The 22,176-nt window shown below is 37.3% G+C and overlaps 1 protein-coding gene across 2 annotated transcripts in view; it reads left to right on the forward strand.

The window, feature by feature from the left end:
* Positions 1-711: 711 nt before the first annotated feature.
* The window catches only part of PRDM5 (PR/SET domain 5), a 271,300-nt gene continuing 249,835 nt past the window's right edge, over positions 712-22,176 (forward strand). For both annotated transcript variants that reach the window (XM_044682300.1, XM_044682301.1), the window contains exon 1: positions 712-804. In XM_044682300.1, the coding sequence (XP_044538235.1) occupies positions 712-804 (93 nt within the window). The remainder of the gene's footprint in view (positions 805-22,176) is intronic.

Below are 22,176 nucleotides of genomic sequence, written 5' to 3' on the forward strand. Positions count from 1 at the left end.
CTTTTTCTGTACTTTCTGGCTTCTGTACATTCTGGGCTTTCAAAAAAATCTACCTGCAGTCCGTATTCGATATGTAAGGGACCTTACAATGCATATACAGAGAAGAAATACAATCAAGAGATCAGTTTCTTTCAGGAGGACAATAGTACTTGCAAAAATTTCCTAGGACTCCCTGGGAATGTGAAATGGGAGCCCAGCTGGCCCCGGAAGTCTCTTCCTAATCTAACTTCGGACACACTAATCATTTGTTCTTTCAGAGACAGGCAGGGACACAGTCAGCTTTGCAGTTTGGGATGAGTGCATCCTACTCTCGGGATGAAGGTTTTGCTTTGCCCGCCTCCGCCCTGCCCTGCCCCCATCCTCCCGGACTCCACAGCCCAGTGGGTCTAGGCTGCAAACTTTGGGCCAATCAGAGCCCAACATCCTCAGGGCCGTCTGAGTCTGGGCCTCCTCCTCGCAGAGCCGCAGCTGCAGCCAGTAAAGCGGGCCCTTGTCCGAAGACAGAGCTGGAGCCGGAGCAGGAGGTAGAGCCGGGCCGGGGCGTGATCCGGCCCCATTGCTGTCGGAACCCCAACCCCGGCCCCTCTCCCCCTCTTCCCTTCCTCCCCAGCTCCTTTGGCCTTGGCTTTAATGTGGCCCTGGTAGCAGCGGGGCCCAGGCCGATCCAGCTCAGCTGAATCGCTGAGCGCGCGGGCTCTCTCCCCTGGGACCATGCTGGGCATGTACGTGCCCGACAGGTTTGCGCTCAAGTCTTCCCAAGTTCAGGATGGCATGGGCCTTTACACAGCTCGAAGAGTGCGAAAGGTGGGTGACCGACCCCTGCCTGCCTGCTGCCTGTCTGTCTCCTTTTCTTCCCGCCTCTCTTGCTCTCTCCCTTCTTTCCCTGCCTTCTGCCTCCGCTGCCCACTCCCAGGAATGGGAGCCTGCCCCTGGAAGAGGAGACTGAGTGAGAGAGCCTGTGCAGGCCGGCCTGGGGGCTCCTGCGAGGTGCAGCCCTAGGCTTGGGCCAGACGTCGGTGCCAGCCCTGTGGTGCCACGTAGGAGGGGGCCGCCGCGCCCTCCTAGTTCTCCACTTCAGCTTCTTTCTGCACGTTTTTAGGGAACCAACTTCGACCTGGCTCCGGCCACAAGACCTTGTAACTTCCTCTGGGCTCCAAGTCTCTGGAGGAAGGAGGGATTCTGGTGAAAGAAGGAATCTGACCTTCTCGGAGGAAATCAGCGAGCGTCTTCATAACTGGCTGTGTGACGTAGTCAGTGGACAAACTGCCGGCCCGGAAGCAAGTGGACCTGGGTTCAAGTTCCCCTGCCCTGGTCACCTCCGTGCGCTTGCTTACAATGGCAGGAGTTTCCTCCCCTGGAAGTTCCCTAAACTAGTTAAATAACAGACAGAGCACCTATCTTTAATCAAATGGCTCTGTGGTAAGCCTTGGGGATACCTTCCCCTGCCCCTTCACCCCCACCCCACCCCCTAAGATGCATTCTTCTCAGGTAGTTTCCCTCATCCCACACATATCAGTATACACAAAATGCAAAATACAGTGGAGGGAGGGAGGGAAGAAGGGAGAGAGGGAAAAAGGAAGAGAGAGGGGGAGAGAGAGGGAGAGAGGGGGAGAGAGAGAGAGATAGAGATAGAGATAGATAGATAGATAGATAGATAGATAGAGAGAGAGAGAGAGAGAGAGAGAGAGAGAGAGAGAGAGAGAATATGAATGCATCAGGGACGGTGGAATTCCAGAGGTGGAATGAACTTTGAAGGAAATTAGAGATACTGAGCAGCTGACGCAAAGTGTATTAGGAGTGTAGGGAACGTTATCGTGAAGGAAAAATGACAGCAAGAAGAAAGAAGCTTAGATTTATTTTCAGAGGACTCAGGTGCAAATCCCCAGGTATTACCTTTGTGACCCTGTGGTTTAACCGACATAGCACATCCTATCTCTCCATCAGGGTGCTTGCTTCTTCAGTCTGGCTGGCTGGCTTGCCTGTCCTCTCTCAAGAAGACCTAGATTTGAACTCAACCTCAAATGTTAACTAGCTTAAGGATCCTGGTCACTTAATGTGTCTCAGTCTCAGTTTCCTCAGCTACAAAATGGGAATAATTATAGCCCCTCTCTCACATGGTTGTAATGTAAATCAACTGAGATAATGTATAAACTCCTCCAGTTAGCATTTACAATCCTCCATAATCTACATGTCACCTATCTTTTTGAGCTAATTGAATATTACTTCTCTTTTTGCACTCACAGTGCCAGCCAAATAAATCTACTTATTTCTCATAAAAATGATATCCCCAATCTCCATGCCCCTGAACCCAGGGTTGCTTTATATCTAGAATGTTCTCCCTCCTCATCTCTATCTTTTAGAACTTCTAATTCCCTTCAAGATTGAGCTCATACCCTAATTCTCTGGAGACCTCTTTGTAAGATTCCTTTAGTGGTTAAAGCCCCACTCTAATTAATAATACAGACATACAAATACTAGTTGGAGTTTCCCTAATATAATGCACACTCCTTGAGGGCAGAGCTATATTATTTTGTATTTTTGTCTTCATTACCCAGAATACTTCTTGGTGCAGAGATGTATAATACACATTTTTTGAGTGAATGGCAAGAAAAGTGATTGAAAAATTTAAAGTGCTAGATAAATGGTAGTAATGATGGTACTGCTGAAGAATCCTGGGAGATACTGACCAATAGGAGAAGGAAAACAGGGTAGTGGGATGTTCCAGGGTGAGAATCACAGGCATTGAGAGAAGTTCCACTGTTAAGAACGCAGCTGAGGCATTATTAGTAGTTTCTCTGGGAAGTCATTTAACCTTTGTTTCAGTTTCCTTATCTGAAAAAGGAGACTTGAACTTGGTGGACCCTAAGATTCTACTCAGGACAAAATATGCAATATCATCATCTTGATCATCATCATTTAAAAGATAAGTTGAGGGACTGCTCCATGAATTACAAAGCCTCATTTTAGTGATTCACAGATATTATCCCCAGGCCCAGTTCTTGATACAAAGAAGCAGAATTTATCCATGAGGCTTTTTTTAAACTAAAATTTTAATTAATTAATTAAGACTATTTTCCCATGGTTACAAGATTTATGTTTTTCCCTCCCCTCTCCTCACCTTCCTTCTGTAGCCAACACACAATTCCACCGAGTTTTACATGTGTCATTGATCAAGACCTATTTCCATATTATTGATATTTGTACTAGGGTAATCGTTTAGAGTCAATATCCCCAATCACATCCCCATCAACCCATGTAATCAAGCAGATGTTTTTCCTTCTGTGTTTCTTCCTCTGAATGTGGATAGTGTTCTTTTTCATAAAACCCTCAGGGCTGTCCTGGATCATTGCATTGCTACTAGTAAAGTCCATTACATTGGATTGTACCACAGTGTATCAATGTCTGTGTATAATGTTCTCCTGGTTCTGCTCCTTTCACTCTGCATGTTGTTCTAGTTCACATGGAATTCCTTCAGTTCATTATTCCTTTGAGCACAATAGTATTCTATTACCTACAGATACCACAATTTGTTCAGCCATTCCTCAATTGAAGGGCATCTGCTCATTTTCCGATTTTTTGCCACCACAAAGCCACAAATAGCGTGGCTATAAATATTTTTGTACAAGTAATTTTCCCTATTATCTTTAGGGTACAAACCGAGCAGTGGTATGGCTGGATAAAAAGGAAGATAGTCTTTTAAAGCCCTTTGGGCATAGTTCCAAATTGCCATCCAGAATGGTTGGATCAATTCACAACTCCACCAGCAATGCATCAATGTTCCAATTTTGCCACATCCTCTCCAACATTTATTACTTTCCTTTGCAGTCATGTTAGATAATCTGCTAAGTGTGAGGTGGTACCTCAGTTGTTTTGATTTGCATATCTCTAATTATAAGAGATTTAGAACACTTTTTCATGTGTATTGATAGTTTTGATTTCTATATCTGAAAATTGCCTATTCATATCCCTTGCCCATTTATCAATTGGGGAATGGCTTAATTTTTTGTACAATTGATTTAGCTCCTCATACATTTGAGTAATTAGACCTTTGTCAGTGTTTTTTTTCTAAAGATTTTTTCCCAATTTGTTGTTTCCCTTCTAATTGTGGTTGCATTGGTTTTGCTTGTACAAAACCTTTTTAATTTATTGTAATCAAAATTATTTATTTTACATTTTGTAATTTTCTCTAACTCTTGCTTGATTTTAAAATCTTTCCTTTCCCAAAGATCTGACAAGTATACTATTCTGTGCTCACCTAATTTACTTGTAGTTTCCTTCTTTATTTTCAAGTCATTTGCCCATTCTGAATTTAATTGGTTTAGGGTGTGAGATGTGGATCTAAACCTAATCTCTGTTTTCCAATTTTCCCAACAGTTTTTGGCAAATACTGCATTTCTGTCCTAAAATCTGGGGTATTTGGGTTTATCATAGACTGTCTTGCTGATATCACTTACCCCAAGTCTATTCCACTGATCCTCCCTTCTATCTCTTAACCAGTACCATATTGTTTTGATGACCACTGCTTTATAGTAAAGTTTAAGATCTGGTACTGCTAGGCCACACTCCTTCACATTTTTTTTCATTATTTCCCTTGATATTCTTGATCTTTTGTTCTTCCAAATGAACTTTGTCATAGTTTTTTTTTTTTAATTCAGTAAAAAAAGTTTCTTGGTAGTTTGATAGGTATGGCAATAAATAAGTAAATTAATTTGTGTAGGATGGTCATTTTTATTATGTTAGCTCATCCTACCCATGAGCAATCAATTTTTTTCCAATTGTTTAAATCTAATTTTAATTGTGTGGAAAGTGTTTTGTAGTAGTGTTCTTATAATTCCTGTGTTTATCTTGGGAAATAGATTCCTACATATTTTATATTGTCTAGGACTGTGATGGACAAACTTTTTAAAGAGGGGGCCAAGGAAAGGAAATGCTCATCTGGTGGTCTGTTTCTAAGGCGACTCTTTCTAAGTTTCATTGTATTGTATCCTACTCATTGTATTCATCAGATTAGGAATAATGTTTCCAGAGCAGATAGAACATTTCAGGGGGCTGCATCCAGCCAGTGGGTGTAGTTTGAGTATTGGAAATATATAGAAATGCTGATTATTTATGTGGGTTTATTTTGTATCCTGCAACTTTGCTAAAGTTGTTGATTATTTCTACAAGCTTCTTAGTTGATTCTCTAGGATTCTTTAGGTAGACCATCATATCATCTACAAAGAGTGATAGCTTGGTCTCTTCATCACCTATTTTAATACCTTCAATTTCTTTTTCTTCTCCATTTGCTACTGGTAGTGTTTCTAGTACAATGTTAAATAATAGAGGTAATAATGAGTATCCTTGTTTCACTCCTGATCTTATTGGGAATGCTTCTAATTTATCCCCATTGCAGATGATGCTTGTTGATGGTTTTAGATAGATACTGTTTATTATTTTTAGGAAAGGCCCTTCTTTTCCTATACTTTCTAGTGTTTTCAGTAGAAATGAGTGTTGTCTTTTGTTAAAAGCTTTTTCTGAGATAATCATGTGATTATTGTTGGTTCGCTTGCTCATATGGTCAATTATATGGATGTTTTCCCTAATATTGAACTATACTTGCATTTTTGGTATAAATCCTACCTGATCATAATGAATAACCCTCGTGATCACTTGCTGGAGTCTTTTTACTAGTATTCTATTTAAGATTTTTGCATCTATGTTGATTAGGGAGATTGGCCTGTAGTTTTCTTTATCTGTTTTTGACTAGCCTGGCTTTCGAATTAGTACCATATTTGTGTCATAAAAGGAATTTGGTAGAACTCCTTCATTACTTATTATGCCACATAGTTTGTAGAGTACTTGGATCAGTCTTTCTTTGAATGTTTGATAGAATTCACATGTAAATCCATCAGGCCCTGGGGATTTTTTGATGGCTTGTTCAATTTCTTTTTCTGATATGAGATTATTTAAGTATTCTATTCTTCTTCTGTTAATCTAGGCAAATTATATTTTTTAAATATTCATCCATATTACCTATATTGCCATATTTATTGTCATATAATTGAACAAAATAGTTTTCAATGACTGCCTTAATTTCCTCTTCATTAGATGTGAGGTCTCCCTTTTCATCTTTGATACTATTAATTTGGTCTTCTTCTTTCATTTTATTTATTATATTGATTAGTACTTTATTTTGTTTTTTTCAAAGAACTAGCTTCTAGTCTTATTTATTAATTCAATAGTTCCTTTACTTTCAATTTTGTTAATTTCTCCTTTAATTTTTAAGATTTCTAATTTAATTTTTGTCTGAGGATTTTTAATTTGCTTGCTTTATATATTTTTTGGGGCAGCTGAGTGGCTCAGTGGATTGAGAGCCAGGCCTAGAGACTGGAGGTCCTAGGTTCAAGTCCAGCCTCGGACACTTCCAGCTGTGTGACCTTGGGCAAGTCACTTGACCCCTACTGCCCACCCTTACCACTCCTGGGCCAAGGATGGTCCCTAGCCCGGATGAAAAAAGGAGGAGGGTTGGGCGTGGGGCTAGCAACCCCACCCTGTAAAAGCTACATCTGCTAAAGAAACTGCAACCTAAAGTAGGGGCAGCTGGGCTAGCTCAGTGGATTGAGAGCCAGGCCTAGAGACGAAAGGTCCTAGGTTCAAGTCCGGGCTCAGACACTTCCCAGCTGGGTGACCCTGAGCGACTGTGTGTCCCATTGCCTACTGGTTGTGGCCCTATGCTCCTAGAATGGAGTCCCAGGATAAAAAAAAATATATTTTTTAATTTATATGCCCAATTCATTGACCTCTGTCCTCCCTAATTTGTTAATATATGCACTCAAGAATATAAATTCCCCCCCTGAGTCCTGCTTTGGCTGCATCCCATAGATTTTGTTATGATATCTCATCATTGTCATTCTCTTCAATGAAATTATTAATTGTTTCTATGATTTGTTCTTTAACAAGCTGATTTTGGAGAATCATATTATTTAATTTCCAATTAATTTTTGGTTTGCCTCTCCATGTACCCTTACTAATTATTATTTTTATTGCTTTATGATCTGGGAAGGTATCATTTATTATTTCTGCTTTTTTTTGCATTTGTTTGCAATTTTTTATGCCCTAGTACATGGTCAGTCTTTGTGAATGAACCATGTACTGCTGAAAAGAAAGTATATTCCTTTATTATTTATTTTTCTCTAAATGTCTATTAACTCCAATTTTTTTAAGATTATATATTCCTTACCTCTTTCTTATTTATTTTTTGGTTTGATTTATCTAGATCTGATAAAGGGAGGTTCAGGTTTCCCACTAGTGTAGTTTTATTATCTATTTCCTCCTTGAGCTCTGCCAATTTCTCCTTTAGAAATTTGGATGCTATACCATTTGGTGCATACATGTTGAGTACTGATATTTCCTCATTGTGTATACTGCCTTTTATCAGGATGTAATTATCTTCCCAATCTCTTTTAACTAGATCTATTTTTACTTTGGCTTTTTCAGATATCATGATTGCCTTCTTTTTCTCAGTTGATGCCCAATAGGCTCTGCCCTTTTACCTTTACATTGTGTGCATCTCCCTGCCTCATGTTTGTTTCTTGTAGACAACGTATGGTAGGATTTTGTTTTCTAATCCACTCTGCTATTTGCTTTGGTTTTATTGGTGAGTTCATCCCATTCACATTCAGAGTTATGATTACCACCTGTGTATTCCCCAATATTTTGATTTCTTCTCTTTGTCCTGCCCTTTCTTCTTTCACTATTTCCTTCTACACCAGTGTTTTGTTTTTAATTTCTCCCATTAATCCCCATCCTTATTTTATTTCCCTTTCTTTCTCCCTTCTTCTTCCCTTCTTATTTTTCTTTAGGATCTTTTTAAGCTACTTTTTAACTCTCTCCCTCCCTAGTATTGCTTCCCTCCCTACCCATCTTTTTGTTACCCTTCTATTTCTCTATAGGGCACAAATCAATTCTCTGCCCCAATGGATCTGATTGCTCTTCCCTCTTTCAGTCAATTTCAATGCACATAAGAATTAAGTATTTCCTTTCTCCAACCTCTTTACCTTTCCAGTGTGTTGGTCTTTTTCCCTGCTCCCACCATGTTCTTCTTTATTGAATATACATTTACTCCATTTTCTCATAATATTATCCTCTTTTTTTAACTCTAGTTTTACATATATATGTATATATATGTGTGTGTGTATATATATATGTGTGTGTATATATATATGTGTGTATATATATGTGTGTGTATATATATATGTGTGTGTGTATATATATATGTGTGTATATATATATATATCTTGACATTTCATCCTAAACATTTTGTCACTGTTCCCTCGCAGTATACTTCTTCTAGCTACCCTGATGATAATAACAATTTTTAAGTCACCAATATCATCTTTTCTTATAGGAATACAAATCATTTGAATTCATTGGGCCCCTTAAAAAAGTTTTGTTTTTTGTTTTTTTTTCCCCTTTATTAATTACCTTTTGGTGATTCCTTTGAGTTCTGTGTTTAGACATCAAATTTTCTGTGTTTCCTCCTACTCCTTTCTTTCCAGAACCTGGAGACACCTAGAACCCATCCAGATTGCTGACAGCTTAGACCAGATGGAGTTTACCACCATTGTTCTTTTTGGTGAGATGGAGGAAATCACTGGGCCTTTTGCAATGCAATATACTTCCTATTTTCCTCAGTGCCTTACTATCTGGCCTTTCTAATGACCCCTCACATCCAGCTTAGTGATGAAATTATCTTAATGATTTATTGATTGATTCATATCATCTTCCATCTCTCCCTTCATCCTGGCTCCTTCCCTAGTATTTAGAAATGTGCCCAAGTTTCCATCTAACATTTAAAAAAATAATCTTTCAATGAAACTATCATCTTTTCAAGTTAAAAAATACTTGTACCTTTTGGTCTTAAAGTCAGTCTTTTTATACTCGACAGCTATTTCCTTACCACCTACTAATTTCTCAACTCTTTATGTTCTGCCTTCTGACCATGACCCTCCAATTAATATTTTTTTTCAAAGTCCTTCCTCCTCTCAATTTTGGTCCTGATAGGATTCTCCCCTCCTTAGGCACCATTGCCCCATATTGGTGCCAGATTTATAGAGAATACATTATCAATTTAAGCTCTAAGCTTCAGTGTGCTAGTAGAAGGATACAGGGCTGTAATGCCAGATTTATCCCAAGATCTCTTAACTAGTAAATCCAATATCCAATTCTCAGTCTTTGTTCTTGACATAGCTATTGATTTTACTACTATTAACTATATTCTGGATACTTTCTGACCTGTCTCAGAGCCTGTAACACTGCTCTCTCCTATAGACTTCACCTTCTCTTTGGCTGTTCCTTCTCAGTCTCCTTTGCTTCTAATGGAACATCATCTATGGTCCTAGACTCCATCCAGGGCCCCTTTCACTTTTAACTCCACAATCTCTCCCTTGGTGATCTCATCTGTTTTCGTGGGTTCAATTAAAATCTTTTTTTCTTTTGACTGACATATCTAGAGATGTAGCTCCTTTTCCTTCTAACACTGCCTCCTTTACAATCAGGCACTGTACATTGGTATGCTGCCACTCAGGTCACACAATTCAAAGAATATTTAAAATTATTGAGTCAGGTTAGAGTTAGACCTGAATTCTCATCATTCTGCTAGGGGGATCTCTTCTCCTGAGATTAAAATTAGAGTATTAAATCAGCATGTCCAAAATAAAATTATTTTCCACTGTGAATGAGGGAATGAAAAAACACTCATTAAGGGCTTGCTTTGGGGCCTAATAGGTAGCACAGTGGATACAGTTCCAAGCTTAGAGTCAGGACGAACTGGGTTCAAATCTGGCCTCAGACACTTCCTAGCTATGTAACTCTGGGCAAGTCACTTAAGCTCATTGTCTAGCCCTCACTGCTCTTCTCAGTATTGATTCCAACATGGAAGGACAAGGGCTAGGCAAATGGGGCTAAATGACTTGCCTAGTTTCATACAGATAGGAAATGTCTCAGTCCAGATTTGAACCCAATGACCTCCTCTCTCTAGATCTGGCTCTCAATCCACTGAGTCACCTAGTTGTCCTCTCTCTTGCCCTCATGTCTTAGAGTTCTTACTAAGATAGAAAGTAAGGGTTCTTTAAAAAGAGCTTACTTTGTGCCAAATGCTTCATTATGTACTGGGTATGGAAATATGAAAACCTAAGCTAGTCCTTGCTCTTTGGAAGCTTACACTCTAATTTGGGAAGATAGCATCTAAAAACAATTTCATCTACATGGTAATTAAGTCCTAAGGGTACAGAGGAAGACCAGAGGTCTTTAGATTTCATCACTAAGCTAGATAACATCATGACTAAGTGCCTTACTAGCTGGCTGATATGGGGCAATTGTGCCTAAGGAGGGGAGAATCCTATCAGGACCAAAATTGAGAGGAGGGAGGACTTTGGAAAAAAAAGTTAATTGTAGGGTCGTGGTCAGAAGGCAGAAGGTAAAGAGTTGAGAATTAAGTAGGTAGCAAGGAAATAGCTGTCAAGTACAAAAGACTGATTTTAAGACCAGAAGGTACATAAGGACTTTTTAACTTGAAGAGATGATAGTTTCATTGAAAGGTTATTTTTTTTTAAATTTTAGATGGAAACTTGGGCACATTTCTAAGTACTGGGGAAGGAGCCAGGAGGAAGGGAGAGATGGAAGATGATATGGATGGATCAAAAATGGAAAAAGGAGAAGGACTGGTGTTAGCAGAGAGAAGGGCCACTTCTCTCCCCATTAGAGAACGGAACATATGTGGAATATGGGTAGAAGGGAAGAAATGCTTTGAGGTATGGAATAGAGAGAAGAGCAAACTGAGGAGAGATGATGGTTTTCTTCCCCAGTGCCTTAGCTCTGAGATTATTTTTTTTTGTCAATGTATATATTTTGTGTGCATGATTTCTTTGTATATTGTTGCTTTCATTAGAATATGAGCTACTTAAGGACAAGAACCATGTGTTTGCTTTTCTGGTGCCTAGGGCCATTTCTTGCACATAATAAGTACTTTAAAAAATTATTGATGGTCCCACTCTAGTGGGAGAGGGGCCTGGGAGTGTGGCAAAGCTCATTTGCTCTTTGATGAAGCTTGAAAAACTTATTGAAGGGAACATGATAGAAAGCCAATCAAGTACTAATAAAAAGAGAATTGGGCAGCAGTGAGGGCCTAGCTGCATTTGGGCAACATGAATCTGTAGTGATTCTGTTGGAACAGTGGCATGACTTCATCAAACAGAGTAAAAGAGGAGAAGGAAAATGATGGAATTGGTTCATTGACAATGAGCCTGAACATTGGCAGGGTGTGAGCAATTTGTTTATTCAGTTCTTATGAGATTGAACTGAAGGATACAAGGAATTCAAGGGTGGAAGGCTTCATCTGACAGAACTGCCCAACCATATAGTCCAGATCAGGGGTCGGCAACATATGGCTCTCGAACCATATCTGGCTCTTTTTGCAGGAGCCATAAAGTCAATTTTTCTTCAGGTGCTGTTACAGGAGTGCACACTGCTACAGGAGCACACACTGTGAGCACTGTATGGCTCTCATGAAATTACATTTTAAAAAATGTGGCGTTTATGGCTCTCACAGCCAAAAAGGTTGCCAACCCCTGGTCTAGATTAAAGGAGAGGGCAGTGAGGCCACAAATGGGATCTTTGGAACAACAGGAAGTGATGGAGTGGCTGGAGGTTACAGTGAAATGAGCATACTAATGAAAAATTACTCCTAGGAAGAAATGGCAGGTCAGGAAACTAAATTTCATATGCGTATCTCAATGTAATAACACTGCATGAGCAAATTAAAAGAAAATAAATACATTTAAAAAAATCAGTTTCTACTTGTACCAATGCTTTGAAGAAAAAAAATGGAACCCATCAATGATCCAGTGTTAAAAGGATTGGAGGAGAGATCTGGACAGTAAAATCTAAGAAAAAACTGTCTAGGAAGCTTATTTATAGCAGATGTAAACAAGACTAGGTTCTCTGATCCCTCTTCCTCAAACCAATATTTTATAGCCTTAAAAATCTAGAAGAATAAAGCCTTTGACAATCTGAATACTAACTGTATCTGTCCTGCCCATGAGTACATCATCAAAAACACAACCACCATTACAAACACAGTATTAAGTCATTTTACAAATACTTAATAAGTACTTCTTATGAACAAAACTCTATGCTTAGTACTAGGGATGCAAAGATGATACAGACAATGACTTTAGGGAGATTGTCTTCTATTGGGAGGAGAGAGAAGGACAAGTTCAAAATGTATGAAGTAATAATAGAAGTAGCAGTAAATAAAAATAAGGGCAACTTTTATTTGCATAGCACTTGAGTTGAGAGGTGCTAGGGCCAGAGAAGAAAGATTTTTGAGGAGGGAGAGGATGCTTAGCTTCAGGGAAATCAAGAAATACTTCCTATAAGATATCACTTCAGAGGAGGAGTCATTTTGTGGATAGAGAAGAGGAGGGAAAACATTTCAGACAGATAGGTCTGCTGATAGAGTGCTGGATTTAGAATCAGAGTTCAGGAACCTAAGTTAGAATTCTGTTTCAGACTGTATAGCTTTGAACAAGTCACTTTACCTCCATCTGCCAGAGTTTTCTCATTTGTAAAATGAAGATAATAACATACTTGTTTCTCAGGGTGGTCATGAGGATCAAATAAGCCAATATATGTGGAGAACTTTGCAAATTTTAAAGTATTCTATAAAAATTATTATTAAGTTCAATACATTCCTATAATTTCAACCATTATTGCTTATATATTTTTGAATTCTATTTGTGTACTTTATGAGTTTGTGGTATTACTCTGTAGGGAGATAGTATATGTGCTGGATAGTGGTGTCACTGGACTTGGAATTAGGAAGACTTTGGTTCAAATAGTATTTTACTTTTATTTATTTATTTAAACCCTTACCTTCCATCTTAGAATTAATACTGGGTATTGGTTCTAAGGTAGAAGAGTGGTAAGAGCTAGGCAATGGGGGTTAAGTGACTTGCCCAGGGTCACACAGCTAGGAAGTGTCTGAGGCCAGATTTGAACCCAGGACCTCCCCTCTCTGAGCCTGACTCTCAATCACCCAGCTGCCCCCTCAAATAGTATTTTAGTCACATTACTAGTATGACTCTGGACGTCACTCAAAATCAAGTCTTTTGTTATATCACCTTTAAAATGAGCACAGTTTCAGCTTACTGATTTGTAAAATGATTCCATTACAGGGTTCCTATGAAGATCAAATGACATCATATATGTAAAGTGCTCCACCAATTGTGAGGTAGTATACAAATGCTAGTTATGATGGTGATAATGGTATTGTTGCTGCTGGTGCAATGATGATACTGATACTCATTCTAAGATCCTGATTTTTAGGGGTGGAGGAGCATAGGGCATAAGTAACAAAAGCAATCAAAGACTAAGGCAGCAATTAAAAAAAATTTTTTATAAAATTACATGTCATAACAAATTTGCATGTAAGTTTTCTGAAGTTATATGATCCAAATTGTCTCCCTCTTTCCTCTCTCCTCCCAGAACTGTTAAGCAATTCAATCTGGGTTATACATATATTATCATACAAAACACATTTCTATATTACTCATTTTTATAAGTGAATAATCTTATAAAAGGAAAACCCCAAAACATATACCCACATAAACAAGTGAAAAATCATATGCTTTCATTTGCATTCCTACTTGAATAGTTCTTTCTCTGGAGGTGGATAGCATTCTTTATCATTAGTCCCTCAGAATTTTCCAGGATTATTGTATTGCTGAAAATCGCTAAGCCTATCAAAGCCTATCGGATCATGATATAGTATTGCTATTACTGTGTACAATGTTTCCCTGCTTCTGCTTATTTCCCTCTGTATCAGTTCATGTAAGTCTTTCCAGCTATTTCTGAATTTTCTGAAATCATCCTGTTCATCATTTCTTATAGGACAACAGTAATCCATCACCATCAAATGTCACAATTTTTTCAGCCATTCTCTAATTGATGGACATTCCTTCAGTTTCCAATTCTTTGCCACCACAAAAGGAGAAGTTATAAATATTTTTGTACAAGTAGGTCCTTCCCCAATTTTTAAAAATCTCTTTGAGATACAGGCCAGAATAATGGTATTACTGGATCAAAAGGTATGGATTATTTTATAGCTGTTTGGGCATAATTCCAAAGTGTAAAAGATAAAATTAATACATAAAGATAACTTTAAAAATATTATGTTTTATAAAGATTTATTAGTAGCCACTAGAAAATAAAGCCATGTGCCATACTAGTTTAAGCTGTTTAAATAGCCCACTTTTCCCAGCTGCAGCATGCTGCCAGGAAGGAAGACAGGAAACAAAGAGAGAGAAGAATGCCAGCCTCTTAGTTTTATGTTCATGTCTATGTCATTGCGTAAGGACAGGAAGCCAGTGGGTTCATGGGAAATGTAGTTCAAGGACCCCAAAATTTCCAATACCATATTCCCCCCTGAGAGTCAAGGGAGACTGGTCTCTCTGAAGATTCTTGTAAATATAACCAACTTTTAAATTACAGTAATTTGGGGATAAAAAGAAAAAAAAAGAACAAAATAAATGATCCAATGATTGCTAGGTGCATTGACAAAAAAGCCAATTAGTGGGCAGTCCTCTTCGGCATAAGATTGTACATTCAAAACAAATGCATTCAACCTCCCACAGTTCAATCAACCACACTCCAAAGTTCACGGTGGGTCTTCTTGATGCAGTGTAAGTTCTTCAGGCATCTGCATGGTGCCTTCTCAAAAAAGGTTTGTTGTCTGGATTCTGGGAGGTAGCAAATTTCTTATCCTAAAATTACTCTCAAAAGAATTTAAACTTTATATTATAGATTATAATACATATCCTCCCTGAGGAAAATAATAACACATTCTCCCCTGAAGAGGGTATTGACCCACACCCAGATCAGCTAAGGATACATGGCTGAGTTATGGGGGTGTATGAGTCAGTTATCAAAAGAAATCCAAAAACATCAAAAAATCCAAATAAAAGAGAAAAAATAACTTGTGGATGAAATATAAAATGTCAAAGTCTTATGTGTAAAAATGTTAAGTAAACAAAAAAAAAACTTTTAACAGGTCCTTGAATCAAGGCCTAATTAAAGTGATTTAAACAATTGTACACTTGCCCAGTCAGTAGCTATAGAAAGTTGCTGTGCTGTAAGAGAGAAAAAAGGACTATATTTGGTGTTAAAGGGAAGTGTCATTTCCTGGTCTGATTTGCTTTCATTCTCAGGAATACAGGAGCCAGGATGATAGCCAGCCTTTGGTACTTGACTAGGATATGGCTCAGGGAAAGCTGGCTTCTAACATATGTCAGATTAGCTGCAGTCTTGAACCCCAAACACTAGGTTCAAGTGCTTAGTATTGGCATAGAAAATTCATCAATCCTACCTGTATTGATTTGGTCTTTTTTGACTGTGTGCTGCTAGGCACTGTGCAAATTCTCATCAATCCCATTGGGATTGGTTGGTCTCCTTGACCACCTGCTTCTTTGTACTATATAGTGGCTCTTTTGTTCCCTTCTCCTGGAAACAAACATTAATCACAGTCCCATAACATTTAATAAATAAATGGCAGGTTTCCACAGTCTAAAGCTTTTGGGTACACATTAATATATATATATATATGTATAGTTATATATATAGTTATAAATATAGGAGAGGGAAATTGGATACTACCACACTTAAATGGGTGACAGCAGTGGTAGTTCAGATATGTGGCTAGTGCAAGATCAACTGAGTCTTGCCACCTAGCTAGATATTGTAACACCTCCCTCCTTTATAACAGTGCCCAGGCAGGATCCTTGAGGTCAGTAGATGAGTATCTCTTTCAGGTCCCACCTGGGGTTGATGAATGGTAGATATTGGGCTCTATTGGCCTTGGACACATTTATCTGACTGCGTTTGCTCCCTTCCCAGAGAAGTGATGAAACAACCACTCCAGAAAGGCACTTGAAGAGTTTTATATATTTTGGCAAGGAAGGAATGTTTAGGAAATGGGAAGAGGAATAGGAAACCCCAAACTAATCTTTGATAATATTAATTCCTCAGGATTGTAGGCAGGTGAGTGATTCTGGATTGTTCTAGCTCCTTTGGTTCAGCCTGGCCACAGCCAAACCAGAGCAAGCAAGCTGTTGTTTGATGTCTCTCAGCTTCTTCTTCTTGCCAGATGATATGCCTTTCTATAGCCTTTAGGAACCACCCTTTCCACTCTCTTCTTCTTCTCTTGTCCACTTCCTGGATCCCTCCCGGGCCCCGGGATACCTAGATACCTAAGGATGGTTTGGATATCTAAATATCTAGGGGACAGAAGAATAAGAGGATTCACACTCTGGATACAGGTTGGCAAATGTCAATGAGGTTCAGACAGGAGTTCTTGCAAGGTTGAGCCAAGCAAGCCTCAGATCCCAATAGACCAGGGTCTACAGATCCCAGGTCCAAAGGAAAGGGAAAAGACCCCCTATCAGGGGCTGCCAGGGTATTTATACCCCCCTGGCCAATCGCTTTCTCCCCTGTCCTCATGGCCTCTGGGAATATTCTGAGGTCCAGTGGTCTTCACCTATCAATCAACAGTGGGACTCTCAGCTCCCAGAGTTTCAATATGACTATATATATATATGTATATATATATATATATATATATAAACCTATCATCCATTTGAAAGGTACTAGGTATCTAAAGTCATTTCTAAAGACCCTTTATAAAATTACAATTTACATTCTTAAGTCATCATATTCTCCAAAGGTTGTATACAATTGTCAAAGTAAAATAAAAAGCAACATGTGATTTCATGAAAGGGTTTGTGTAAGTTGAATAAACCTTAATAATGATATTTTCTTTAGTACAGTCATAGGGGAACGGTACAAATAAAGAATCATATAAGAGAATAAATATTAATTAGCATAATACAGATAAACTTAAAAAAAAAGGAATTTAAACCTTGAAATTAGCAAANATGTATATATATATGTATATATATATACATATATATATATATATAAACCTATCATCCATTTGAAAGGTACTAGGTATCTAAAGTCATTTCTAAAGACCCTTTATAAAATTACAATTTACATTCTTAAGTCATCATATTCTCCAAAGGTTGTATACAATTGTCAAAGTAAAATAAAAAGCAACATGTGATTTCATGAAAGGGTTTGTGTAAGTTGAATAAACCTTAATAATGATATTTTCTTTAGTACAGTCATAGGGGAACGGTACAAATAAAGAATCATATAAGAGAATAAATATTAATTAGCATAATACAGATAAACTTAAAAAAAAAGGAATTTAAACCTTGAAATTAGCAAATACAATAATATAAGCAAATGACACATTACAAGAAGTATTGTCAAAAACCTTTTTACCAATCAGAATAAACTTGTTTACTATTAAGGAGGTCCAATAAAACCATGTAACAGAATTTATCTAGTAGCCCAAAACATAATAGCTTAAAATGATTCAGTGTAATAGAAAGATATTGATCAGATGAATATATGAAATTAAAACAAAATTAAATTGTAAAACAAACAATCAGCAAAGTACAATAAGATAGAGACTTTCAAAAAACAGTGGAGTCTGAGGAGGCTTACTAATTTTACCTCCAGACTTTTAAAGTTTTTTTTTTTCTCTATCTATTCAAGTTCCTTTTATCTGAGCTTTGGGATCTCCCATATTGAGGGAGAATTTTGCACTGAGCATAGTGTGGATGACCCTCATAATGGGTATGGTTCAGAGGTTGGGCATACCAAAATGCCCAAATGTGAGGAGATGAATTTCTTCCCTGAAGCTTAAGATTAGTAAGGATAATCACAAGGACCAGTACTCACAGGAATAGTAGGAAGAAAAAACATCCCACAATGGGGATCTGTTTGAAATAGGCAACGTGGGCCATGCTTACCATTTTGCTTCCTGTTTGTAAGAGTAACCTTTTTTCCCCTTCCCCTTTGGGGTAAAATGCTATGGCCCATGTGCTATCTCAGTCCCCTACCCCACAGGCACACAGGAAGAGCAGGGAAGCCTAAATGCGGTAGGGACTGGAAAAGCCACAGGCTTGAAAACACATGTGTGTGTGTGTGTGTGTGTGTGTGTGTGTGTGTGTGTGTGTGTGTGTAGGGGGGTGTTGTGTGAAAGGATTTATATTTCACTGGGTTCATAAAGCCTCCCAGCTTGTGTTCTAAAGAGGTGGGAGCAGCTCAAAAAACAGAAATAACAGTAGCAGCAGCTCCAGGGAATGACCAAGATCCCCAAGCACCATCTGGGATAGGGAACAGCAGCAAAGGAGCTCCGGTTCTAGGGAGAGGTTGGGCGGGCAGCTGGTGGGTGAAGGATTAAAGATCAGGAACAGAAGAGGCAAAAAAAAGAGCCACTGGCAGTTAGCAGTAGGAGTTGAGAGCAGAGCAGCAGCGTGGCAAAAAATTTGTCTAGGCTATCTGAAAAATTGAGAGCTCTCACTCCAAACTTCTGGTCACCATCAATGTAAAAATTAAATTAATATATAAAGATAACTTTAAAAATATTATGGTTTTTAAAGATTTATTATTAGCCACTAGTAAAGAAAGCTATGTGCCATGCTAGCTTAAGCTGTTTAAGCAGCCCGCTTTTCCCAGATTCAGCATGTTGTCAGGAAAAGACAGGAAGCAAAAGAGAGAGAAGAATGTCAGCCCCTCAGTTTTATCTTCATGTCTACATCATTTTGTAAGGACAGGGAGCCAGTGGATTCATGAAAAATGTAGTTCAAGGACCCCAAAATTTCCATTAACACAAAAGAGGATAGCATTCTTTCTCATAAGTCCCTCAGGAATGCTCTGGATTATTGTATTGCTACTATTAGTAAAGTCCATTATATTGGATAGTTCCACAATGTTTTATTTTCAGTTTTCAATGTTCTCTTGATTCTGCTCATTTTACTCTGCATCAGTCCTTCCAGGTCCTTCCAGTTCATATAGAAATGCTCTAGTTCATCACTCCTTGCAGCACAATAGTATTCCATCACCAACAGATACCCAATTTGTTCAGTCATTCCCCAATTGAAGGACATTCCCTCATTTTCCAATTTTTTGCCACCACAAAGGGTGCAGCTATGAATATTTTGTACAAACATTTTTCATAATTATTTCTTTGGGGTACAAACCCAGTAGTGGTATTGCTGGATCAAAGGGTATGAATTCTTTTAAAGCTTTGATGGGCATAATTACAAATTACTCTCCAGAATGGTTGGATCTATTCATAACTCCACCAGCAATACATTGGTATCCCAATTTTGCTACATTCCCTCCAACATTTATCATTTACTTTACTGTTATATTGGCCAATCTGATAGGTATGAGGTGGCACCTCAGAGTTGTTCTAATTTGCATTTCTCTAATCAAGAGGGGATTTAGAACTTTTTTTTATATAATTATCTATAACTTTCATTTCTTCATCTGAAAACTGCTTATTCATTTTCTTTGACTATTTGTCATTTGGGGAATAACTTGTATTCTTATAAATTTGACTTTGTTCTTTATACATTTGAGAAATGAGACCTTTATCAGGAAAATTTGTTATAGAATTTTCCCTCCAGTCTATTATTTCCCTTCTAGTCTTGGTTGTATAGATTTTATTTGCACAAAACTTTTAAATTTTAATATAATCAAAATAATTCATTTATCATATTGTAATTTTCTTGATCTCTTGTTTGGCCATAGATTCTTTCCTTCTTCATAGATCTGACAGGTAAACTATTCTGTGTTCCTCTAATTTACTTGTAATATTACCCTTTATTTCTAAATCACATACTTATTTTGACTTTACCTTAGTATAGGGCATGATATATTGATCTATTCCAAATTTTTGCCATACAGTTTTTCAATTTTCCCAGTAGTTTTTTTAATTTAATTTTTGTTTTTATTTTGAATATTTTCCCATAGTTACATGTTTCATGTTCTTTCCCTCTCCCCAAACCCCCTAATATTCCTTAACCAATGCACAATTCCACTTTCCCAGTAGTTTTTGTCAAAGAGTGAGTTCTTATCCCAAAATCTGGAATCTTTAGGTTTGTCAAACACTAGATTGCTAAGGTCATTTACCCCTTTTTCTATTGCATTGTTCCACCTTTCTGTCACTTAGCCAGTACTAGATTGTTTTGATGCTTACTACTTAATAGGACATTTTAGGATTTCAATTCACTAGGCCACCATGCCTCACATTTTTTTTCATTAGTTCCCTTGATATTTTTGACCTTTTGTTCTTCCAGATGAATTTTGTTGCTATTTTTTCTAGTTCTATAAAATAGTTTTTTGGTAGTTTGATTGGTATGACACTGAATAAGTAAACTAACTTAGATAGGATAGTCATTTTTATTATATTTTATTTTATATTTTATTATATTGACCCATGAGAAATTAATGTTTTTCCAGTTGTTTAGATCTACTTTATTTGTGTGAAAAGTATTTTGTAATTGTACTCACAATTCCTGTCTTTGTCTTGGCAAATAGATTCCAAAGTATTTTATAATGTCTAGAGTGATTTGAAATGGCTCATTCTAACTCTTGCTGCTGGACTTCATTGGAAATATATAGAAATGATGATGGTTTATATGGCTTTATTATGTGTCCCATAATTATGCTAAAGTTATTAAATATTTCAAGTAATTTTTAGTTGATTCTTTAGGATTCTCTAAGTATAACATCATATCATCTGCAAAAAGTGATAGTTGAATTTTCTCACTGCCTACTTTAATTCCTTCAATTTCTTTTTCTTCTTTTATTGCTAATGCTAACATTTCTAATACAATATTAAAAAATAGTGGTGATAATGGGCATCCTTGTTTCACTCCTGATCTTGCTGGGAAGACTTCTAACATCCCCAATTGCAGACGATACTCATTTTTAGTTTTTGGTAGATCTTACTTATTGTTTTAAGGAAAGGCCCTTTTATTTCTATGCCTTCTGGTGATTTTAGTAAGAATGGGTGTTGTATTTTTCAAAAGCTTTTTCTGCATCTTTTAAGATAATCATGTGATTTCTGTTTGTTTGGTTATTGATATGGCCAATTATGCTGATAGTTTTCCTAATATTAAACCATCCTTCCATCCCACCTGGGCTTAGAGAGTAATCCTTATGATATATTGCTATAGTCTCTTCTATAGTATTTTATTTAAGATTTTTTCCATCAATATTCATTAAGGAAATTGGTCTGTAATTTTCTTTCTTTTTCTTTGGCGTCCTGTCTTAGGTATCAGCACCATATCTGCATCATAAAAAGGATTTTTTCTGGTCTTCTTCCTTGCTTATTTTGCCAAATAGCTTATATAGTATTGAGATTAATTGTTCTTTAAATGTCTGATAGAATTCACTTTTGAATCCATCTGGCCTTGGGAATTTTATGTTAGGTAGTTCACTGATTGCTTGTTCAATTTCTTTTTCTGAGATGGGATTATTTAAATTTTTCCTCTTTTGTTAATCTAGGCAATTTATATTTTGTAAATATTCACCCATTTCAATTAGGTGGTCAGATTTGTTGTCATATAATTGGAAAAAATACCTCCTAATGTTTACTTTAATTTCCTTTTCATTGGAGGTGAATACACCCTTTACATTTTTGATACTGGAATTTGATTCTCAACTTTCCTTTTTTAAAAATCACAGTAACCAATATGCTGTGTATTTTATTTGTTTTTTCCCCCATAGGACCAACTCCTAGTCTTATTTACTAGTTTAATAGTTCTTTTACTTTCAATTTTATTATTTTCTCCTTTGATTTTTAGGATTTTCAATTTAGTCTTTAATTGGAGGTTTTTAATTTGTTCTTTTTCTAGTTTTTTTTTTAGTTGCATGGTCAATTCATTGATCTGGATTTTCTCTATTTTATTGATATAAGTATTCATGGATATAGATTTTCCCCTGAGTATTGATTTGGCTGTATCCCATAAATTTTACTATGTTTTCTCCTCATTGTCATTTTCTTTAATGAAATCAGTGATTATTTCTTTAATTTGTTCTTTAATCTATTTGTTTTAAAGAATTAGATTATTTAACTTCCAATTATTGTTATTGTTATTTTTAAAACCCTTACCTTCTGTCTTAGAATCAATACTATGTATTGGTTCCAAGGCAGAAGAGTGGTAAGGGCTAGGCAATGAAGGTTAAGTGACTTGCCCAGGGTCACAGAGCTGGGAAGTG

This window comes from Gracilinanus agilis, chromosome 6 (genome assembly GCF_016433145.1).
Source record: "Gracilinanus agilis isolate LMUSP501 chromosome 6, AgileGrace, whole genome shotgun sequence".
In the NCBI taxonomy this organism is placed as follows: Eukaryota; Metazoa; Chordata; class Mammalia; order Didelphimorphia; family Didelphidae; genus Gracilinanus; species Gracilinanus agilis.